The 16,238-nt window shown below is 34.8% G+C and overlaps 1 protein-coding gene across 1 annotated transcript in view; it reads right to left on the bottom strand.

Annotated features, from left to right (window-relative positions):
• Nucleotides 1-973, bottom strand: part of NCAM2 (neural cell adhesion molecule 2) — a 224,210-nt gene extending 223,237 nt beyond the window's left edge. The window contains exons 1-2 of the mRNA XM_047874049.1: nt 946-973; nt 587-661 (exon numbers count right to left, since the gene is read on the bottom strand). Coding sequence (XP_047730005.1) covers nt 587-661; nt 946-973 — 103 coding nt within the window. The remainder of the gene's footprint in view (nt 1-586; nt 662-945) is intronic.
• Nucleotides 974-16,238: the final 15,265 nt, after the last annotated feature.

Genomic DNA, 16,238 nt, shown 5'->3' with positions numbered 1-16,238 from the left:
AAAAAATTCTGCATGTGCATGATTAAACTAAATATAATTTCCCACAGGCATTATGATATATGATACTTTTGATTAATAGTCATAAAATTCTTGCCAAAGTTTTGCTGATTAAATATCTTTTTCTTTAATTCACTTTTCATAAGGACAGATTTGATTTGCTTTGTCTGAAAGTTTTCATTCAGGTATAGCTATAATGCAGTGTGCCATATCTAATTTATTCATTGCATATTTATAAAGGTAATTCAGTTATAATATTTATATTCATCCTAATATTATTAATACAGGAATATCATATGAATTTATTTAAGATATTGTGGATACATTTTATTTGATAAGTTATTTTCAAAATAAGTGAGCTAGTTTGATGGTCAAAATTAATAATTTGAAATTAACAGAAATAAACTCCATAGTTTTTAATATGTAAAATATTAACTATTAGCTAACACCTTCCATCATCAGAAGCCCAGTGGTATTATAAGATTTTATTTTTAGAGAATTATTATGCACTATTTAAATTTTGCCAATGTATAATATTAATTAAAGCCAAAACAAGTAATCATCTTGAAATATTTGTACACATACATACCTGTACATGTGAAGAATTTAGATTCACCCACGCTAAGCTCTACTTTGCTAAGTGAAATTGTCACTTGAAGAAGAGCTGAAAAAAAAATTTAAATAATAATTAAGTATGGTTTTAAACATAAATTCTAAGATTTTATCACATGATCTATAAACTACATGATCCAAACAGAAACTATTTTCCTGTAAATTTTTATTACCTGTAAAAAGAAATGGAACTTTTATAAAATACAATCTAATTATAAAAATCAAACAACATTATGTCTGTTACATTAGTATACAATTTACAACTAGACCAAGTACAGGACTTAATTAACCTAACATGCTGAAATTTATTTCCCAAGTAAAGGAATAAATTCATACTCACTTCCATATTTACATTCTTGGCCATATACGTGCTACCACATTGGGCAAGAACTACAGAAAATTTTTGCCCAATATTTGGAATCTTATTTGAAATCCTATCCTGTCACTGTAACAATAGAAATATAAATTAACTACATTTTGGCTACCTACTAAATTATTTCCATGAAAGAAGGAAAAATATTGCATAAGAAACATGAATAAACACTATTTTCACAAGATAAATAAATTAAGTGAAGGAACCAGGACAATGGCAATAAAATAGAGGAGCTGTTTAATAAGTTTATTGTCAAATTTGAAAATAAAATAGCTGAATAGTCTAACATGTTAGAAGATAATTAGAATTATAGTTTAATACAAATTGAAAGACGTGTTTCTAATAATATGGTAGACAAGATAATGTAACTACATCCCAAACCCATTCCACCATCTCTTACTTCCAGACACGCATTATCTGAGCTTTCAGTAAAGTAATGGAGTCTCAAGGGGGGAAAAAAAATGAAGAAAAAAAAAATCTAAAAGCCAGAGTATAAAGTGCTACTGACAATCTGTGGATGGTAGTAACCAAAAGGTGTACACATAGTACCAACATAGGATCAAAACTTGTCTATAAAAGGGGATGCTATAGAACACCAGATAACACTGGACCAGAATAAAATTCACCCTTAGGAACGAGAAGGGTATACAATAAATCAGCCCACTAGCAGAAAGGCAGTGATAAAGAGAGTTAAGTTGTTTTTTTGTTTGTTTGTTTGTTTGGTTGGTTGGTTGGTTGTTTTAAATAGGCTCCAGGGCTAGCATGTGGAGCTTGAACTCAACCTAGAGATCAAGACCTGAGCTGAGATCAAGAGTCCGACGCTTAGACTGAGCCACACAGGCGCTTCCACATGGCCTAAGATTTTTGTAAATGAAGTTCTTCTTAACCTAAACTCATATTCTAACATTATAAAAACCATGGTCAAATAAGGCACTATGAGCAAGAGTCAATTACAACATCCAAAAGGAGAGACAGACCCTCGAAATTTCAAAAAATGGAATTAGACTAAAAGTGTAACTTAACTATGTTGAAAACAACTAGAGAAATGAAATGTAGAATCAAAAACATAAGAAAAGAAGAAAGTATTTATCAAGAAAGACTTGTGGTACATGTTTAAGCTCTTTAAAATACGTTTCCTTGTACTCTTCATCATTGAGGGATAAATTCCCTTTTTTTCAGGACACCTTTCTGGGAAACAGGCTGGCTTACATGGCTTTCTTCTCTCCTCTCAGTCTTGGGTCCAGTTTCTTTTTATAATTCCTTATTCTCAAAGAGTGCTTGGTACATATAGGGGCTCAATGAGTGTTCAAGTAATTCTAACATTTCAGGGAGAATAGATTAAGAAAAGCACAGAAGTTAGAAAGAATAGGAAGAAAACTAGTAGAACCAAGGGACAAGAGAATGTCTAAAAATATAAACAAGGCCAATTCCAATGAGAATTCACAGAGGGGGACTTTTCCTTCTGAAGAATAACTAATCCTCTTGGTGCATTTAGTTTAAGTGTAATGGGCTCAGAGGCAAATTGCAAAAGTTAAGTACATTGAGATTGCCCATATAGTAAGTAAACTTGAATCTGAAGAGATGGCTGGGGCTTTGGGGATCCACAATTCTGGGCATGTGGTCAGGGGTTTTATAAATTGGGGAAGATCTGAGCATACGTACAGATAGAAAGGAAGGAGGCAGAAAAGACGCATGGCTGAAAATAAAAAGGGAATTGCCATTCTGTTCCACTTTCTTTTTTTTTTTTCCTCCCTCTTCTTTGTCCTATAAGATATGTATCCTATTTCCTTTTCTCTTTGGATCTTTAGTGTGCGCTGTTCTAAAATTTAGTCCTATGATTTCCAAACTTCAGCTAGAATCCAGTTGGATAGCGTATTTTAATTTCAAATTTTCTATGTGCAAACTGAACCCATTCCCCTTCCACCAAAAATGCCTGCTGTTCATATTCCATTTTTGGTCATCATCAATGAATTTTCAAGTCTTAGAGATATAGCCTCTGAAATATCATTTGTATGCATTCTTATTTATTTCCAACACTTTTCCCCTAATACATGGACTCATTAATTTTAATGTGAGATGTTTATTTTAATCCAAGAGAGTGATATATCAGATTCTATATTTCTTTTTCTGACTTGTACCTCTTCAAGCTTTCTTTCCATGAAGTATTTCTCAGGGTGCTGCATGCATAAGTTTCTAAAACTGTTTAATTTCACCTGCTTGTTTCAAAAGTCCTCAGAGTGGATTTGCTTAACCCAATTAGTTAATTATTATACAAATTTTAATTGAAGGAAAACCTACCTTTCCAAGTTTATTTCCAATTACTCTTTCCTAATGTTCTGCAGCTAGAGACAATCATTATTAGTTCTCCCTGCCCTCTCTCCACGGACTCACTTTCCTGCAACTGTGTATTTGCTCAAACTATTTCCTCTGCCTTTCTCTCCCTTTCTCACATGTCCACATAGCTGGCTACATTCTATCTTCAAAGCAAAATTAATATATCAATAACTTTACACATCTTCTTTGATAGCCTTCTCTATGGTATCACCAAATAAATACCTTTGGTCCGTAGGCATTTTCACTAAACAAATGAAACCTACATGATTGCTAATTAAATTCTCTACCTTATTTAAATGTAAATTTCTAAAGGCAGAGGCTTATCAACCTCACTTCTGTTTCTCTTAAACTGATAAAATATGAGGGGCGCCTGGGTGGCGCAGTCGGTTAAGCGTCCGACTTCCGCCAGGTCACGATCTCGCACTCCGTGAGTTCGAGCCCCGCGTCGGGCTCTGGGCTGATGGCTCAGAGCCTGGAGCCTGTTTCCGATTCTGTGTCTCCCTCTCTCTCTGCCCCTCCCCCGTTCATGCTCTGTCTCTCTCTGTCCCAAAAATAAATAAACGTTGAAAAAAAATTTAAAAAAAACTGATAAAATATGAATACACGGCAGAATAATGGATAAAAACCAAGGGCTTCTTGTACAGTAGGTACAGAACACTGACAATATTGACAATATAAAATTTTAGAATGACTTCATTGCCTTAAATTGAATTTAAAGATATCGGACCGTTTGAGAAATGTCTGCCAATTATTATTTAAATAATTCCCCTCACTTGTCTTCGTAGTAAATTTGCTTTTCAGAGGAAGAGTTTATAGAAAAGACAAAACTTGAAGGATGTAAGCACTTTAAATGTCAAATACAGTTCTGGATAATTTTACACTGATTTGCTAATGGGTATAATAAATAATAACCTATTCATTGTAATAAAATGAAATTGAGCCTGAAATTAATTAGTTAATTTATATTAAAATACGTGGTTAATTTTTCATTCAGTAAAAACTATCAATTCGCCCATTAATCAAGACCATATTTTTCACGGACATTTTGGTGACTAGACAAATCGTTATATTTCAGGTATTAAAGTATATGAAGAAAATACATAATTCTCTAGTTTAAAACATTTCCCAAAGGCTGGATTTGCTCTAATTGACCTCTACAGATACATTAAAACATGTGCATATTAGGAAAAACCTGGAGAACTAAAATTTAAGGTCATCTCTTATTCGTGGCTCTCGTGATTTAACATCCAGAGTTTCTTGTAATCATTCTTGACCCATAGCCACCTACAATGGTTTCATTTTGGAGCCAAATGTCAGAAGAAAATTAAAGTTTTGTAGTGTCAAAAGTTGTGTTCAGAGAAAACTGGACAGGGCTGACATATTTAATACCTACCTAGTTAATCTCTCTTTCATTTTTGTTGTCTCAAGGTACACACCAAAAAATTTATGTGTATCGTAATATGAGACTTTTAGTTCATTTAGAAAAAAATATTAAGATTTTTAATTAAAATTTCTATTTAGGAATGGAATTTGAAAATAAAATGGCATTCACCGATGCTGAAAAATCTGATTTTTATGTTTTACTTTTTTTATGTATTTTGAATAGACATAGTAATGTTAAATAAAACTGTAAAGGGTATAATATCTCATAGATTAAATTCATGTAAGGACCATTACTGATTAAATATTGGCATTCCCCATAAATTAATCAATAAATCATCTTTTTTATTAAAATTGGGGTTGAATAGTAAAAAAAAAAAAAAATGCCAGTATCTTCACAATAGATCCTCAAAGTAAGGAAAAGTTTTAACCCACAGATGAAAGAGTGGAGCCATGGTAAATCTATGTCTTCTGCGAACCATTCTCAAAGAAATGCATGTAATATCAACCTTAAAAGTAGAGTAAGGTACATTAAAAACTGTCTACAAAAATCAGTATTTATTAACTACACGCATTTTGCAAATCACTCTTTTAAATGCAATGTTATACAAAAATAATAAACCATAGTTCCAAACATCAAGGGAATTACAATTTATTTTGAAAAACTACCACTACATAAAATGATAAATGATAAAACAAGATGACCTGCATCAATTATGGCCATAGTGAGATTCATAACCAAGAAGGCTGCAGAGAGGGCAATAAAACTTAAAAAAAACAAAGAGATGTGATAAATATTATAATAAACAGAAAGAAGATAGACATTCCATATAAGGAATATATAATGATGGTGGATATTGTAGGTTAGGCAAAGTGTTCAAGGAACATTCAGAGAATAGCTAGTAAATCAATGTAAAGTAAGTTGTCTTCGTGTATAATATGGGTAATATATTATCATTGGAGAAACAGTTTTGAAAAGACATTGGAGGATCTCAAAAGCCATGATAAATGTCAAGCCTCAAATTTTTCTCCATTAATTATTTATAAATAGATACTGACATGACAAAATTGGCATTTAGTAAAGGTTAGGAAGAAGACAAGATAACTGACAAATTGAATTAAGGGGACCAACACCTTGGGGCATGTAACGTTGAGTGTCTGGGTTTACTGGTGACAAAGAATATGGAAATATAGGAGTGAAGGTTACAACAAAGATCAAAATAGAAGTTATCTCTGTAATCAATTAGAACATTGGCAAAAAAGGGAAAAAGTCAAAGGTGTTAAGACCTTTCTACTTCAATGAAGCAAGGGTCACCAATATGAAAAAGAATTATCAGGAGAAGCTAACGGAGAGAATATATGGAGCTAGAATTTATTTCCTAAATGACAATTATTTCTCAAAATAGAACATAGGCAACATTTTAACGAAGGTAACTGCTATCATAGCAAAGCTTAAATTAATATTTATAATTCAAGCACTCACATCAAATAGCAGATATTCAAAAGAGCTTTTCTTAATTTACAGGAATATAAATATAATGAAGTCATTGGCATTTCTAAGTTCCATGAGGGGCCCCAGAGCCTGTTGCAATTTAATACAACATTTAACAACGGCATTTAAAATGGCCAGTTTATCCCCTGCAGAGGAGTAAAAACTGACAACTTAATCAGTCTACTACATGCCTGACACAAGCAAAGCTGGATCCACTTAAAATTCAACAGACATGCAGAGAGAACTTAAGGCACTGATTTATCTTGGTACAATGACTTGTAACATTTTTCAAGCAAGCATTTTTATACCTTGGCCTCCACATCAAGGAACTTGGGAGAATTAAGGCACTTACCAAATAATCACAGAAACTCTCAAGGAGTCTTACTTATTGAAAGTTCTTACAAACTGTTAATTATACCAAATGAGTATGATTCTTTTCAATTTTTCAATGAAAACATTTTAAAACTATATCTGCTTTAAGAGAATTATGTATATAGTTTACGTATTCACTTTTTTAGTATTGAATATCTGTATCACTACATGACAACAGTCTAAGTGGTTTATTAGATTTTTAAAATGTTCAAGAAAATTCAGAACCTTTGAAGCATTTAAGAAAGAAATACTCTGTCATCACTTTAGGAAATTTGATGGCTATGAATGTTTTATGAAAACTACTTTTATTTACTTTATTTCTTTGTATTTATTTATGTATTTATTTGTTTACGTATTTATTTATTTTAAAGGGAGAGAGAGCGCTAGCAGGGAAGAGGGGCAGAGAGGGAAGAAAGTGAGAAAGAGAGAGAGAGAATCTCAAGCAGGCTGGGTGTCGACACAGGGCTCGATTCCACAATCCAGGGATCATGACCTGAGCTGAAATCAAGAGTGGGATGCTCAACAGACTGAATCACCCAGGCTCCCCTATAAAAACTATTTTTAAATAAAATTTTTCATCTAAGTTTACCAAGATGAGTTAAGCTTTTTAGCATAATTCCTCTCCAACTCTGTGATATATTTTAATTTAATTTTCCTATCCTAAGTTAGGAAAATAAATTTTGCAGTTGCTAGATCACCTGGGCCCTTTTAAAAGCAACTGGTCTGGGGCGCCTGGGTGGCGCAGTCGGTTAAGCGTCCGACTTCAGCCAGGTCACGATCTCGCGGTCCCTGAGTTCGAGCCCCACATCAGGCTCTGGGCTGATGGATCGGAGCCTGGAGCCTGTTTCCAATTCTGTGTCTCCCTCTCTCTCTGCCCCTCCCCCGTTCATGCTCTGTCTCTCTCTGTCCCAAAAATAAATAAAAAAACGTTGAAAAAAAAAAAAAGCAACTGGTCTACCTCCTTAATGCTTCTGTTTCAATTGGCCCCTTCCTGCCAAGCTATAGACACTGTTTAATCACTTACATGCTAATAATAATAATAATAATAATAATAATAATAAATGAAACAAACAAAAAAAGAAAACAAAACAAAATAAGCAAATAAGATAAAACGGGAAATCACCCTTTCCTTGCCTTTTTCTCAAATTACTATGGTATATCCTACTTGTCTTACCACATTATTGAAGAAAGAAAGAAAGAAAGAAAGAAAGAAAGAAAGAAAGAAAAGAAAAGAAAAGAAAAAAGAAAGAAGGGAGAAAGGAAACAAGAAAGAAAGAAAGAAAGAAAGAAAGAAAGAAAGAAACTCTTGATGTCCCCAATCATTCTTTATTCTATGCCTATTTACTTCTGTCCTCATTCACTTAATAAGTTTTCCATTCCTAAGGTCAATCACACCATCTAATTTTCAAATCCAATAACAATTTTCAGGTTTTAAAAGTTTTGACTTAATGAAGGATGAGACACTGCTGTTTAATTTAACTGTCTAATTCCTTGATTCCTACATATTTATTCTCTGCTCACTTTTCTATTTCCTCCTATTTTAGTCTTTTTGAATACATCGATTCTTCGTATAGCCTAAATCTTTATATTTCTTAGCAATCTCTTCTTTGTTTTCTTCTCTTGGAGTTTTATATACTTTCTTCTACTCCAAATATATATATGATGTTTATTATGTGCTAGGCAGTGTTTTAATCAGTGTATCTAAAATAACTTACTTAATTCTTAAACAGTCCTATTAAGCAGGAACTATTTTCATTCCTATTTCAGTGGTGAGAAAGTTGAGGCAAAGGATGGTTTCATGAGTTGCTAAAGGTCACTCATGCAATACATAGTGAAGCCAGATTTCAATCAGCAATTCGTGCTTGGTCTTTTTGATCTTAAGTACTTCACTATGTCCTTCACACATATTCTAAAAATGTCCACTATAATCTGGCTCCATTGTAAACACTCAAACTCAGCTTCCATTTGCACACCATCCCCTCTTCTATATGTTAATTATACACAGAATTCGTGTGTATCCCCCATCATCATTTTTGAGACCCAGAAATATATTTGCTAATACCTACTACACTTATTTACTTAAAAAACTTTTATATTTTCCAAAATCATCACAAAACTCAAGATCATTCTCTTCGTGTCATAACCCATTCATTATTCTTTATCTGAAGTTATGCTATTATTATCTATTAAATCTAGTTTGCCAAACAAACTAGAAATATCCAAGATTATTTCACTCTCTTCTCTCATAAATATAAAACTCATAAAATGCAACTCACTCTTCATTTGGATGTCTCTCAAATCTGCTTCCATTTTGCATCCTCACTGACTTAGTTTGGTCCAGAAGAAAGTCCATAATAAATATATGTGCACACTACTAGGTATTTACTCAAAAAATACAAAACTACTAATTCAAAGGGATACATGCACTCCAGTGTCTACAGCAGCATTATCTCCAACAGCCAAATTATGGAAAAAGCCCAAGTGTCCACTGACTCATCAGTGGACAAAGAAGATGTGGTGTAGAGTGAAATCTTGGGGTGCCTGGGTGGCTCAGTCGGTTAAGCTTCCAACTCTTGATTTCAGCTCAGTTCATGATCTCATGGTTCCTGAGATCGAGTTCCCCATGGGGCTCTGCACTGGCAGCACCCCATGACAGCATGGAGCCCACTTGGGATCCTCTCTCTCTGCCCCTATTCCTCCCTCAAAATAAATAAACAATAAAAATAAGAATGAAATCTTGCTAACTGCAATGTTATGGATGGAGCTAGAGAGTATTATGCTGAGCAAAATAAATCAGTCAGAGAAAGATAAATACCATATTATTTCACTCATATGTGGAACTTAAGAAACAAAGCAAATTAGAAAAGGGGAAAAAAAAGAGAAAGTCAAACCAAGAAATAGGCTTTTAACTACAGAGAAGAAACTGATGGTTACCAGAGGGGAAGTGGGTAGCATGATGGGTAAAATAGGTGATGGGGATGAAGGATATCACTTGTGATGAGCACCAAGTGCTGTATGTAACTGTTGAATCACTATATTGTACACCTGAAACTAATATTATGTCGTGTGTTAACTAACCAGAATCTAAATAAAAACTTTAAAAAATGTGTGCATAAACAAAGTGATATGATGGGAAATGAAACAAAAACAAATGAAAATTTCTTATTAATATTTATCCATGGATGTTTCTGCTGGTTGCACTGAATAAAAAGCAATTTTAAGTTCACTTGTATTCTCTATAGATTATTCTATTTTTGAGAATCTATATCTTGCTAAATTTATGAAAATTTGCATAAATTAAATTAATGACATATTAAGTGGCTTTTGAGTAAAAGGTATTGATACCATGGATTATTCAGTGATTATGTTTGTGGGGTGTGTGTGTGTGTGTTTCAATCTACACATGAATTTTACATGTGAATATAAATGTACAAAAATGTCATTCCAGTGACTGGTACTCAAAAAGTAACTGGTACTCAAAAAGAGAATGTGTGAAGAAAAAGAAAGGGCAAATAAGGATAAAAAGAAAGAACTACAAGTGAAAGGGAAAACGTTTGTAAGGAAATGTCACGAAATGATGAACTTGGGAAGACCACAGTGGTGAGGCAATGTATTTGATGATCATTACACTCTCATATGTCACTGACCCACAACACTGAGCAAAAATCAATCACTTATGTTTTGAGATGCTCCCACATGTCAAGCATTTAAAAACCTGGGCTTACCAAGAAATTAAACTGAACAAATCATACCAAAGAGGAAATGTTTGTGAAATGAAGTTCATGCTGATTCAAATATATTTTTTTTGTTTTGAAAACAAAATTATTTTTTTCCTAAAATACATTGTTTGAAATGAAATAACATGCAACAAGGTTAGAAGGAGATATAGAAGTTGAAACTCCAAATTTAAATAAACTTCATCACATAGCATACTCAGCAAAATAGTTTATAAACAAAAGTAAAATAATTGTTACTTTAATACTTATAAAACAGGAAGCAATGAGACCGTCTGTCCCATATTTTAAGATAAACCCTTTTTCTTAAATCACTTAATGTAAATAAAAGTAAAAAATACCCTTTCACGCCAATTAGTCTGGAAAATGTCATTTGAGTGATGAATGAAAAAAATCTCTGCTTACGTAATAGGTAGTCCTGGAGTCCATTACCAGACCAAGCACAGCTCACTCATCACTTATTTTGAGTGTGACATTTAATTAAAACTAAAATATCGTGAAGTGGCTGCTAAGTCCAAGTTCTACATCTAATCCAAGTTTATTTCAACAGACACCACTTAGACATGTAACTTATTAGCTTCCTTGATGAAACCAGCATAGAACATTGTGTGAAATTTTGAATCACTGCTAATACCATGCAGTAATAAATTAAATTAAGGAAGAGTGTTTGCACTGGGCCTAATTCTTAAGTGTCTGGATGCTTGTGTAAGTGCTTTGTCTACTCCAGTGTGTGCACTTTCTCTCCAGATTAAGGTTAGCCTAAACCTTATTCAGAAGCTTGACAAATCAGACATCACACATGTGTCACAACACAGCTACGCCAGAATGTTTGACCTTCCTTCTTTTCCTGAGTCGTTTTTCAGGACTGGCCATTCAACACTTCAGTGCTTATCAGCATATCTTGATATACATTGTCAGAAAATGTGAAACCTGTTAGGATGTTGCAAATTCTACTATGAAACAGTGCAGAAAAAAAAGCAAGAACACGTCCTTCATAGCTTTAGGGACAAAAATATTTTCAATTAGAAGTACTACAATAAAGGACCAATGAAAGATGTCCTTAATGTAAGAGTATCCTAATTTCTTTTGGTTGGTACAAATCATAAAATCACTATAACATGAGTACAGTATGTCATAGGGTCCACAATATTTCTATAGGAATGTACTCTTTTAAGATAAACAACTTTGAAAGAACATTATAAGTCATGAATCATAATATTTTTAAAGGTTTTCCGGGGCGCCTGGGTGGCTCAGTCGGTTGAGCGTCCGACTTCAGCTCAGGTCATGGCCTCATGGTTGTGAGTTCGAGCCCCGTGTTGGGCTCTGTGCTGCCTGCTTAGGATTCTGTGTCTCCCTCTCTCTCTGCCCCTCCCCCACTCATGCTCTGTTTCTCTCTGTCTCAGAAATAAATAAGCATTAAAAAAAAATTTTAAAAATCAAGGTTTTCAATAGCATGGCATAACAATGGCTACTAGAATAAAAATGACATTTACAATTCAAAGATATATGGAATTATTTACTCATTAATTGAGTGGCTCACTCAACAACCATGTATGGAATCACTGAGTAGATTCAACTGACCACATAATTAAAGTTCATATAACCACAAGAAAAAATATTTCACTAAGACGAAAGTTTATACTTTCATGAAATCAAGAATTTAAATGTTAAAGATATCAACAGCAGTTCTGTTTTTTAGGCCCCCAAATCAACAATAACTTTAATTTTGACAAGGGATGTGTATATTTAATACTAAGATTAAGTATTACAAAAGGCAAGCATATTTTGCAAATCATTTATTTAAATGTGTTCATAGAGACATGGAAGGAAAGCCAGAGAAATTTAAAAAACAGCAAATTAGTTTGGATGGTTAAATACAGAGAAAACTTTGTGTTCTTTTTTAAACCCTTTTTAACATATATTTATTTATTTTGAGAGAGAAAGAGACCGAGAAAGAGGCAGAGAGAGAGGGAGAGAATCCCAAGCAGGCTCCGCAGTGTCAACACAGAGCTTGATGCAGGGCTCGAATTCAAGAGCCATTAGATCATGACCTGAGCCATAATCAAGAGTCAGATACTTAACTGACTGAGCCACCCAGATGTCCCAAGAAACATGTTTTTTGTTTTTTGTTTTTTCTGAAAGTATTTTAAGCATCTCAGTCTTAGATTATTATAGCCTGAAGGTACCTACGGGATCCCTAATCTAGTGACTGCAGTTTACAGATGAGGAAAGGGGTCCAGAAGGTTTATCTGTTTAGGAAGTCCCCAGGATAAAGCAGAAGTGGGTCTATGCTTAAACTCCTTATCCCTGGCCTGAACTAACGTTAGATCTCCAAAATACTTGGTGCTATTTCGTTGCAAACTTAGTGAAAGAGCAGTCTGCTTCCCTCCTCAGAAGGGAGGAAAAACTGACTTGGGGGCAATCCTTTCCAGGTGGAAGAGAACAGATAGCCTACCCCCTCTCCCAGGGAGCTGAGTGAATCAGAAAAGAGACGTAAAACTTGGAGTTGCCAGGACTCATTTTTCCATGGCGTGGCTTCCTAGTTTGGGCCAACATAACAGAATGAGAGGTTTTCCACTGGTTGAGAGGAAGGCCGAAATCAGAAAAAATGGAGCTCGCAATTCTGTGTGGCTCTATGTGTGAACAGGCTCTAGGTGTGAACAGCAAGTCCATAAATGGTGACTGTCTAACAGCCTGAGGCAACCAAGAAAAACTCAGTGTGACACAATCAGTAAAGAGAATAAGAGTTAGTATTGTTATGTTGTTCTTGACTCCTGTGTGGTGTGGGACGATGTCCCCAAACCCACAGGAGTCTCATATAGCAGAAAGTGGCATCAGTCATTAGGCTTGCTGTGGGGGTCCCCCGGCGACAGGTAAGTAACTGGTTTTGAGGCCCATACCTGCCAGGAACAGACAGATGTGGGTGAACTCTGAGCAGTCCTCCTCTCCAATGGTAACTGAAATGGAGCTGAGGCAGCAGGAGGGAATCCCTCGTCCCTGACCTACCTCTAAATACAAACCACATATTCAGCAGCAATTTATCTAAGACACCAGTTCAAGGGTCAGAAACCCTAGCAGAGCTGGAAACAAAACAAAAACCAACATAAAACAAAACAAAAAATAAAAACTGTAGCGGAAGCAAGGACCAGAGTGGGAGCATGTCCCTAAGAGCCACTCCCCCCAAGAGCGACAAGTTTTCATAAGAAAGTTTCCCCTCCACATCAGACACCCAGATGCTATCTGGGGAAGGTGATAGGAAAGACAGAGTTTGGGGCGCCTGGGTGGCTCAGCCGGTCGAGCATCCAACTTTGGCTCAGGTCATGATCTCACTGCTCATCAGTGCTAGGCGGACAGCTCAGAGCCTGGAGCCTACTTTGGATTCTGTGCCTCCCTCTCTCTCTCTGCCTCTCTCTCTCTCAAAAATAAACATTATTAATGTTTATTAAATTTAAAAAAAGAAAAAAATTAAAAAGAGATTGAGAGTTTACCTGAAAGATACTGAATCAACTGTATAAATGGGAATAAACCAAGATTCTGTCTTTGGTCTGATGTAAAGTGTCGGATACAAGGTAAATACTAAATAAGTGTTAACTGCTCTCACTGTAATCCCTCCTAATTAGCTCTAGAAGTGCTCACAAAGATAAATTTAATACCTTTGTTTGTTTTACGTAAGAGAACTGCTTCATGCATACACAACACTAAGTTAAGACTGCCATTCAAAATTGTATTTATAGTTTTCCTTCCAAATAAACTGAGAAATTATTTATTCAATCCAAATTTAATCAGTATGTATTTGAGCAACATTTGTTCACTTCTGTCTTAGTGCATTCAGGCTGCTATAACAAAATACCCTAAGCTGGGTGGCTTATAAACAACAAACATGCATTTCTCAGTTCTGAAGGTTGGGAGTCCAAGGTTGTGGTACTTCTGGAAAAGGCCCTTTCCCGGACCTCAGACCATGGGAAGACACAAAAAGGAGTGTGAAAAGAGAAGAAGAGCTCTTTGGGGTCTCTTTTATAAGGATGCTAATCTCATCAAGAGGGCTCCACCCTCCAAAACCTTATCACCTCCAGAGGTCCCACTTTCTAACATCAATATACTGGGCATTAGGATGCTACCGTGTTAGTTCTGGAAGGGCACAAACGTTCAGATCAGAGAGCCCTCCATTCAACAATGCTGACTGAAGTACTAAAGATTTCTTCCCCCAGGAAGGATTTTCTTCAACAGTCTGTGGAACTTGTTGACATATGCACAAATAATATAAAAATTTCCGGGGCTCATTTCCATGATACCCACTACCCTGGTGAGGGGCAGGAAAACCAGTGCAAAATTTGAAGTTTTATCCTTTGGAACAACAACAACAACAACAACAACAACAACAACAAAAGGTCATGACTCAGTCACCATTTACAGATAATTATGGACTGGATAGTTATGACAAATCTTATTTTAATGTGATAAACACACTTGCAGTAACCAAATTTCTAAATCAACGCTAAGAAAAATTAGAATAGCATCGAAGTGATTAATTTCTTCAAAACTAGTATAGGAATAAATGTAAGTACTTAAGTGTGTCCTATGTTTCAAGTTCTGTCACATGTAAGTATGACTCCTTCTCCAACTAGACCCCTTGAAAGTTGCTTGATACATCAGAAGTCTCCTCAGACCTTGTCCCATGAAGCCCCTCTTCAACATGACAGGCCTCCTATTTCTTCCATTCTCTTTCATCTTACAGAATTAGGTTGTCTTTCTCTCTCTCTCTCTCTCTCTCTCTCTCTCTCTCTCTCTCTGTCTCTGTCTCTTTGTGTCTATAGCTCCTTCATCATTCCACTCTTGCTAACTTACCGTATTTGAGAGATAATTTTTGGTTTATATGGCCATATCTCTAATTCAAATTTGCTGAGAAAAGACAATGCCTTACTCAATTTATTAAATGCCCTGGAACATCACAGGCATCCATTTCCTTTCCTAAATAATAAATGTATACATGAGTTGGATATTTGTTTAAAAATCAGTATGTCAAAAAAATCTGAATTTTCCCAATAAAAAGATGCAAATTGATTACTCATTCCCATCCTCAAGAAAGAGAGGGTACTTATTTTACTTGTATTTTTAAAAGATATTCTAGAATCAGACCATTTTATTTTATCATCAGGTAATGAAACAAACAAATCTGAATATATACTATTTGATTGATTGATTTGTTGATTGCAAAGAAACTGAATTATTACTGTATCAATGAGTTCTATGATAGGTTTCAAAACCAAAATAACACCCCCACCTATTTATTAATCTTTTTTCATTCAAACCAACCATATCTCATGCAATTGTGTTAGTACTGGGGATGATAAAGGTATTTTATACTTTAATATTTTGTGACTTAGCTTAGAACTTTTTTTCCCCTACAGTTAATTTATTCATTTTAAGAGAGCAAGCAAGGGAGGGGCAGAGAAATAGAGAGAGAGAGAGAGAGAATCCCAAACAAGCTCCCCACTGTCAGTGCAGAGCCCGATGCAGGGCTCGAACTCATGAACTCCAAGATCATGACCTGAGCTGAAATCAAGAATCAGATGCTTAACCAACCAAGCCATCCAGTTGCCCCAAGAACCTTAACAGAAGTAAAGAAAGAGTATATATAGAATACACATACTTACTAGTACATTTTGAACACAAATATTTTAAAATAGAATATTAACAGTAAAAACATATCCTATAACTCAAATAACACTCAACTTTGTCTACTTGTTCAATATTAATTAAATTTATGGGACTGCGTTATAGTTGTTCTTTTAAAAAACTTCTTCAGTTAGTCCCTTTAGAAACAACAAGTCCAAGTGGTCAGGAAACTGATCAGAGCTCAAAACGTACAGCTGGACCTAAGAATAACAGAATGATGCATATATCTACAGATCCCCTCAATCACTGAAAATTTATATAAGTGGGC

Source organism: Prionailurus viverrinus, chromosome C2 (assembly GCF_022837055.1).
Source record: "Prionailurus viverrinus isolate Anna chromosome C2, UM_Priviv_1.0, whole genome shotgun sequence".
NCBI classification, from domain to species: Eukaryota; Metazoa; Chordata; class Mammalia; order Carnivora; family Felidae; genus Prionailurus; species Prionailurus viverrinus.
Note: the sequence above shows the minus strand (reverse complement) of the source record. Positions and strands in the feature narration are given on the sequence as shown.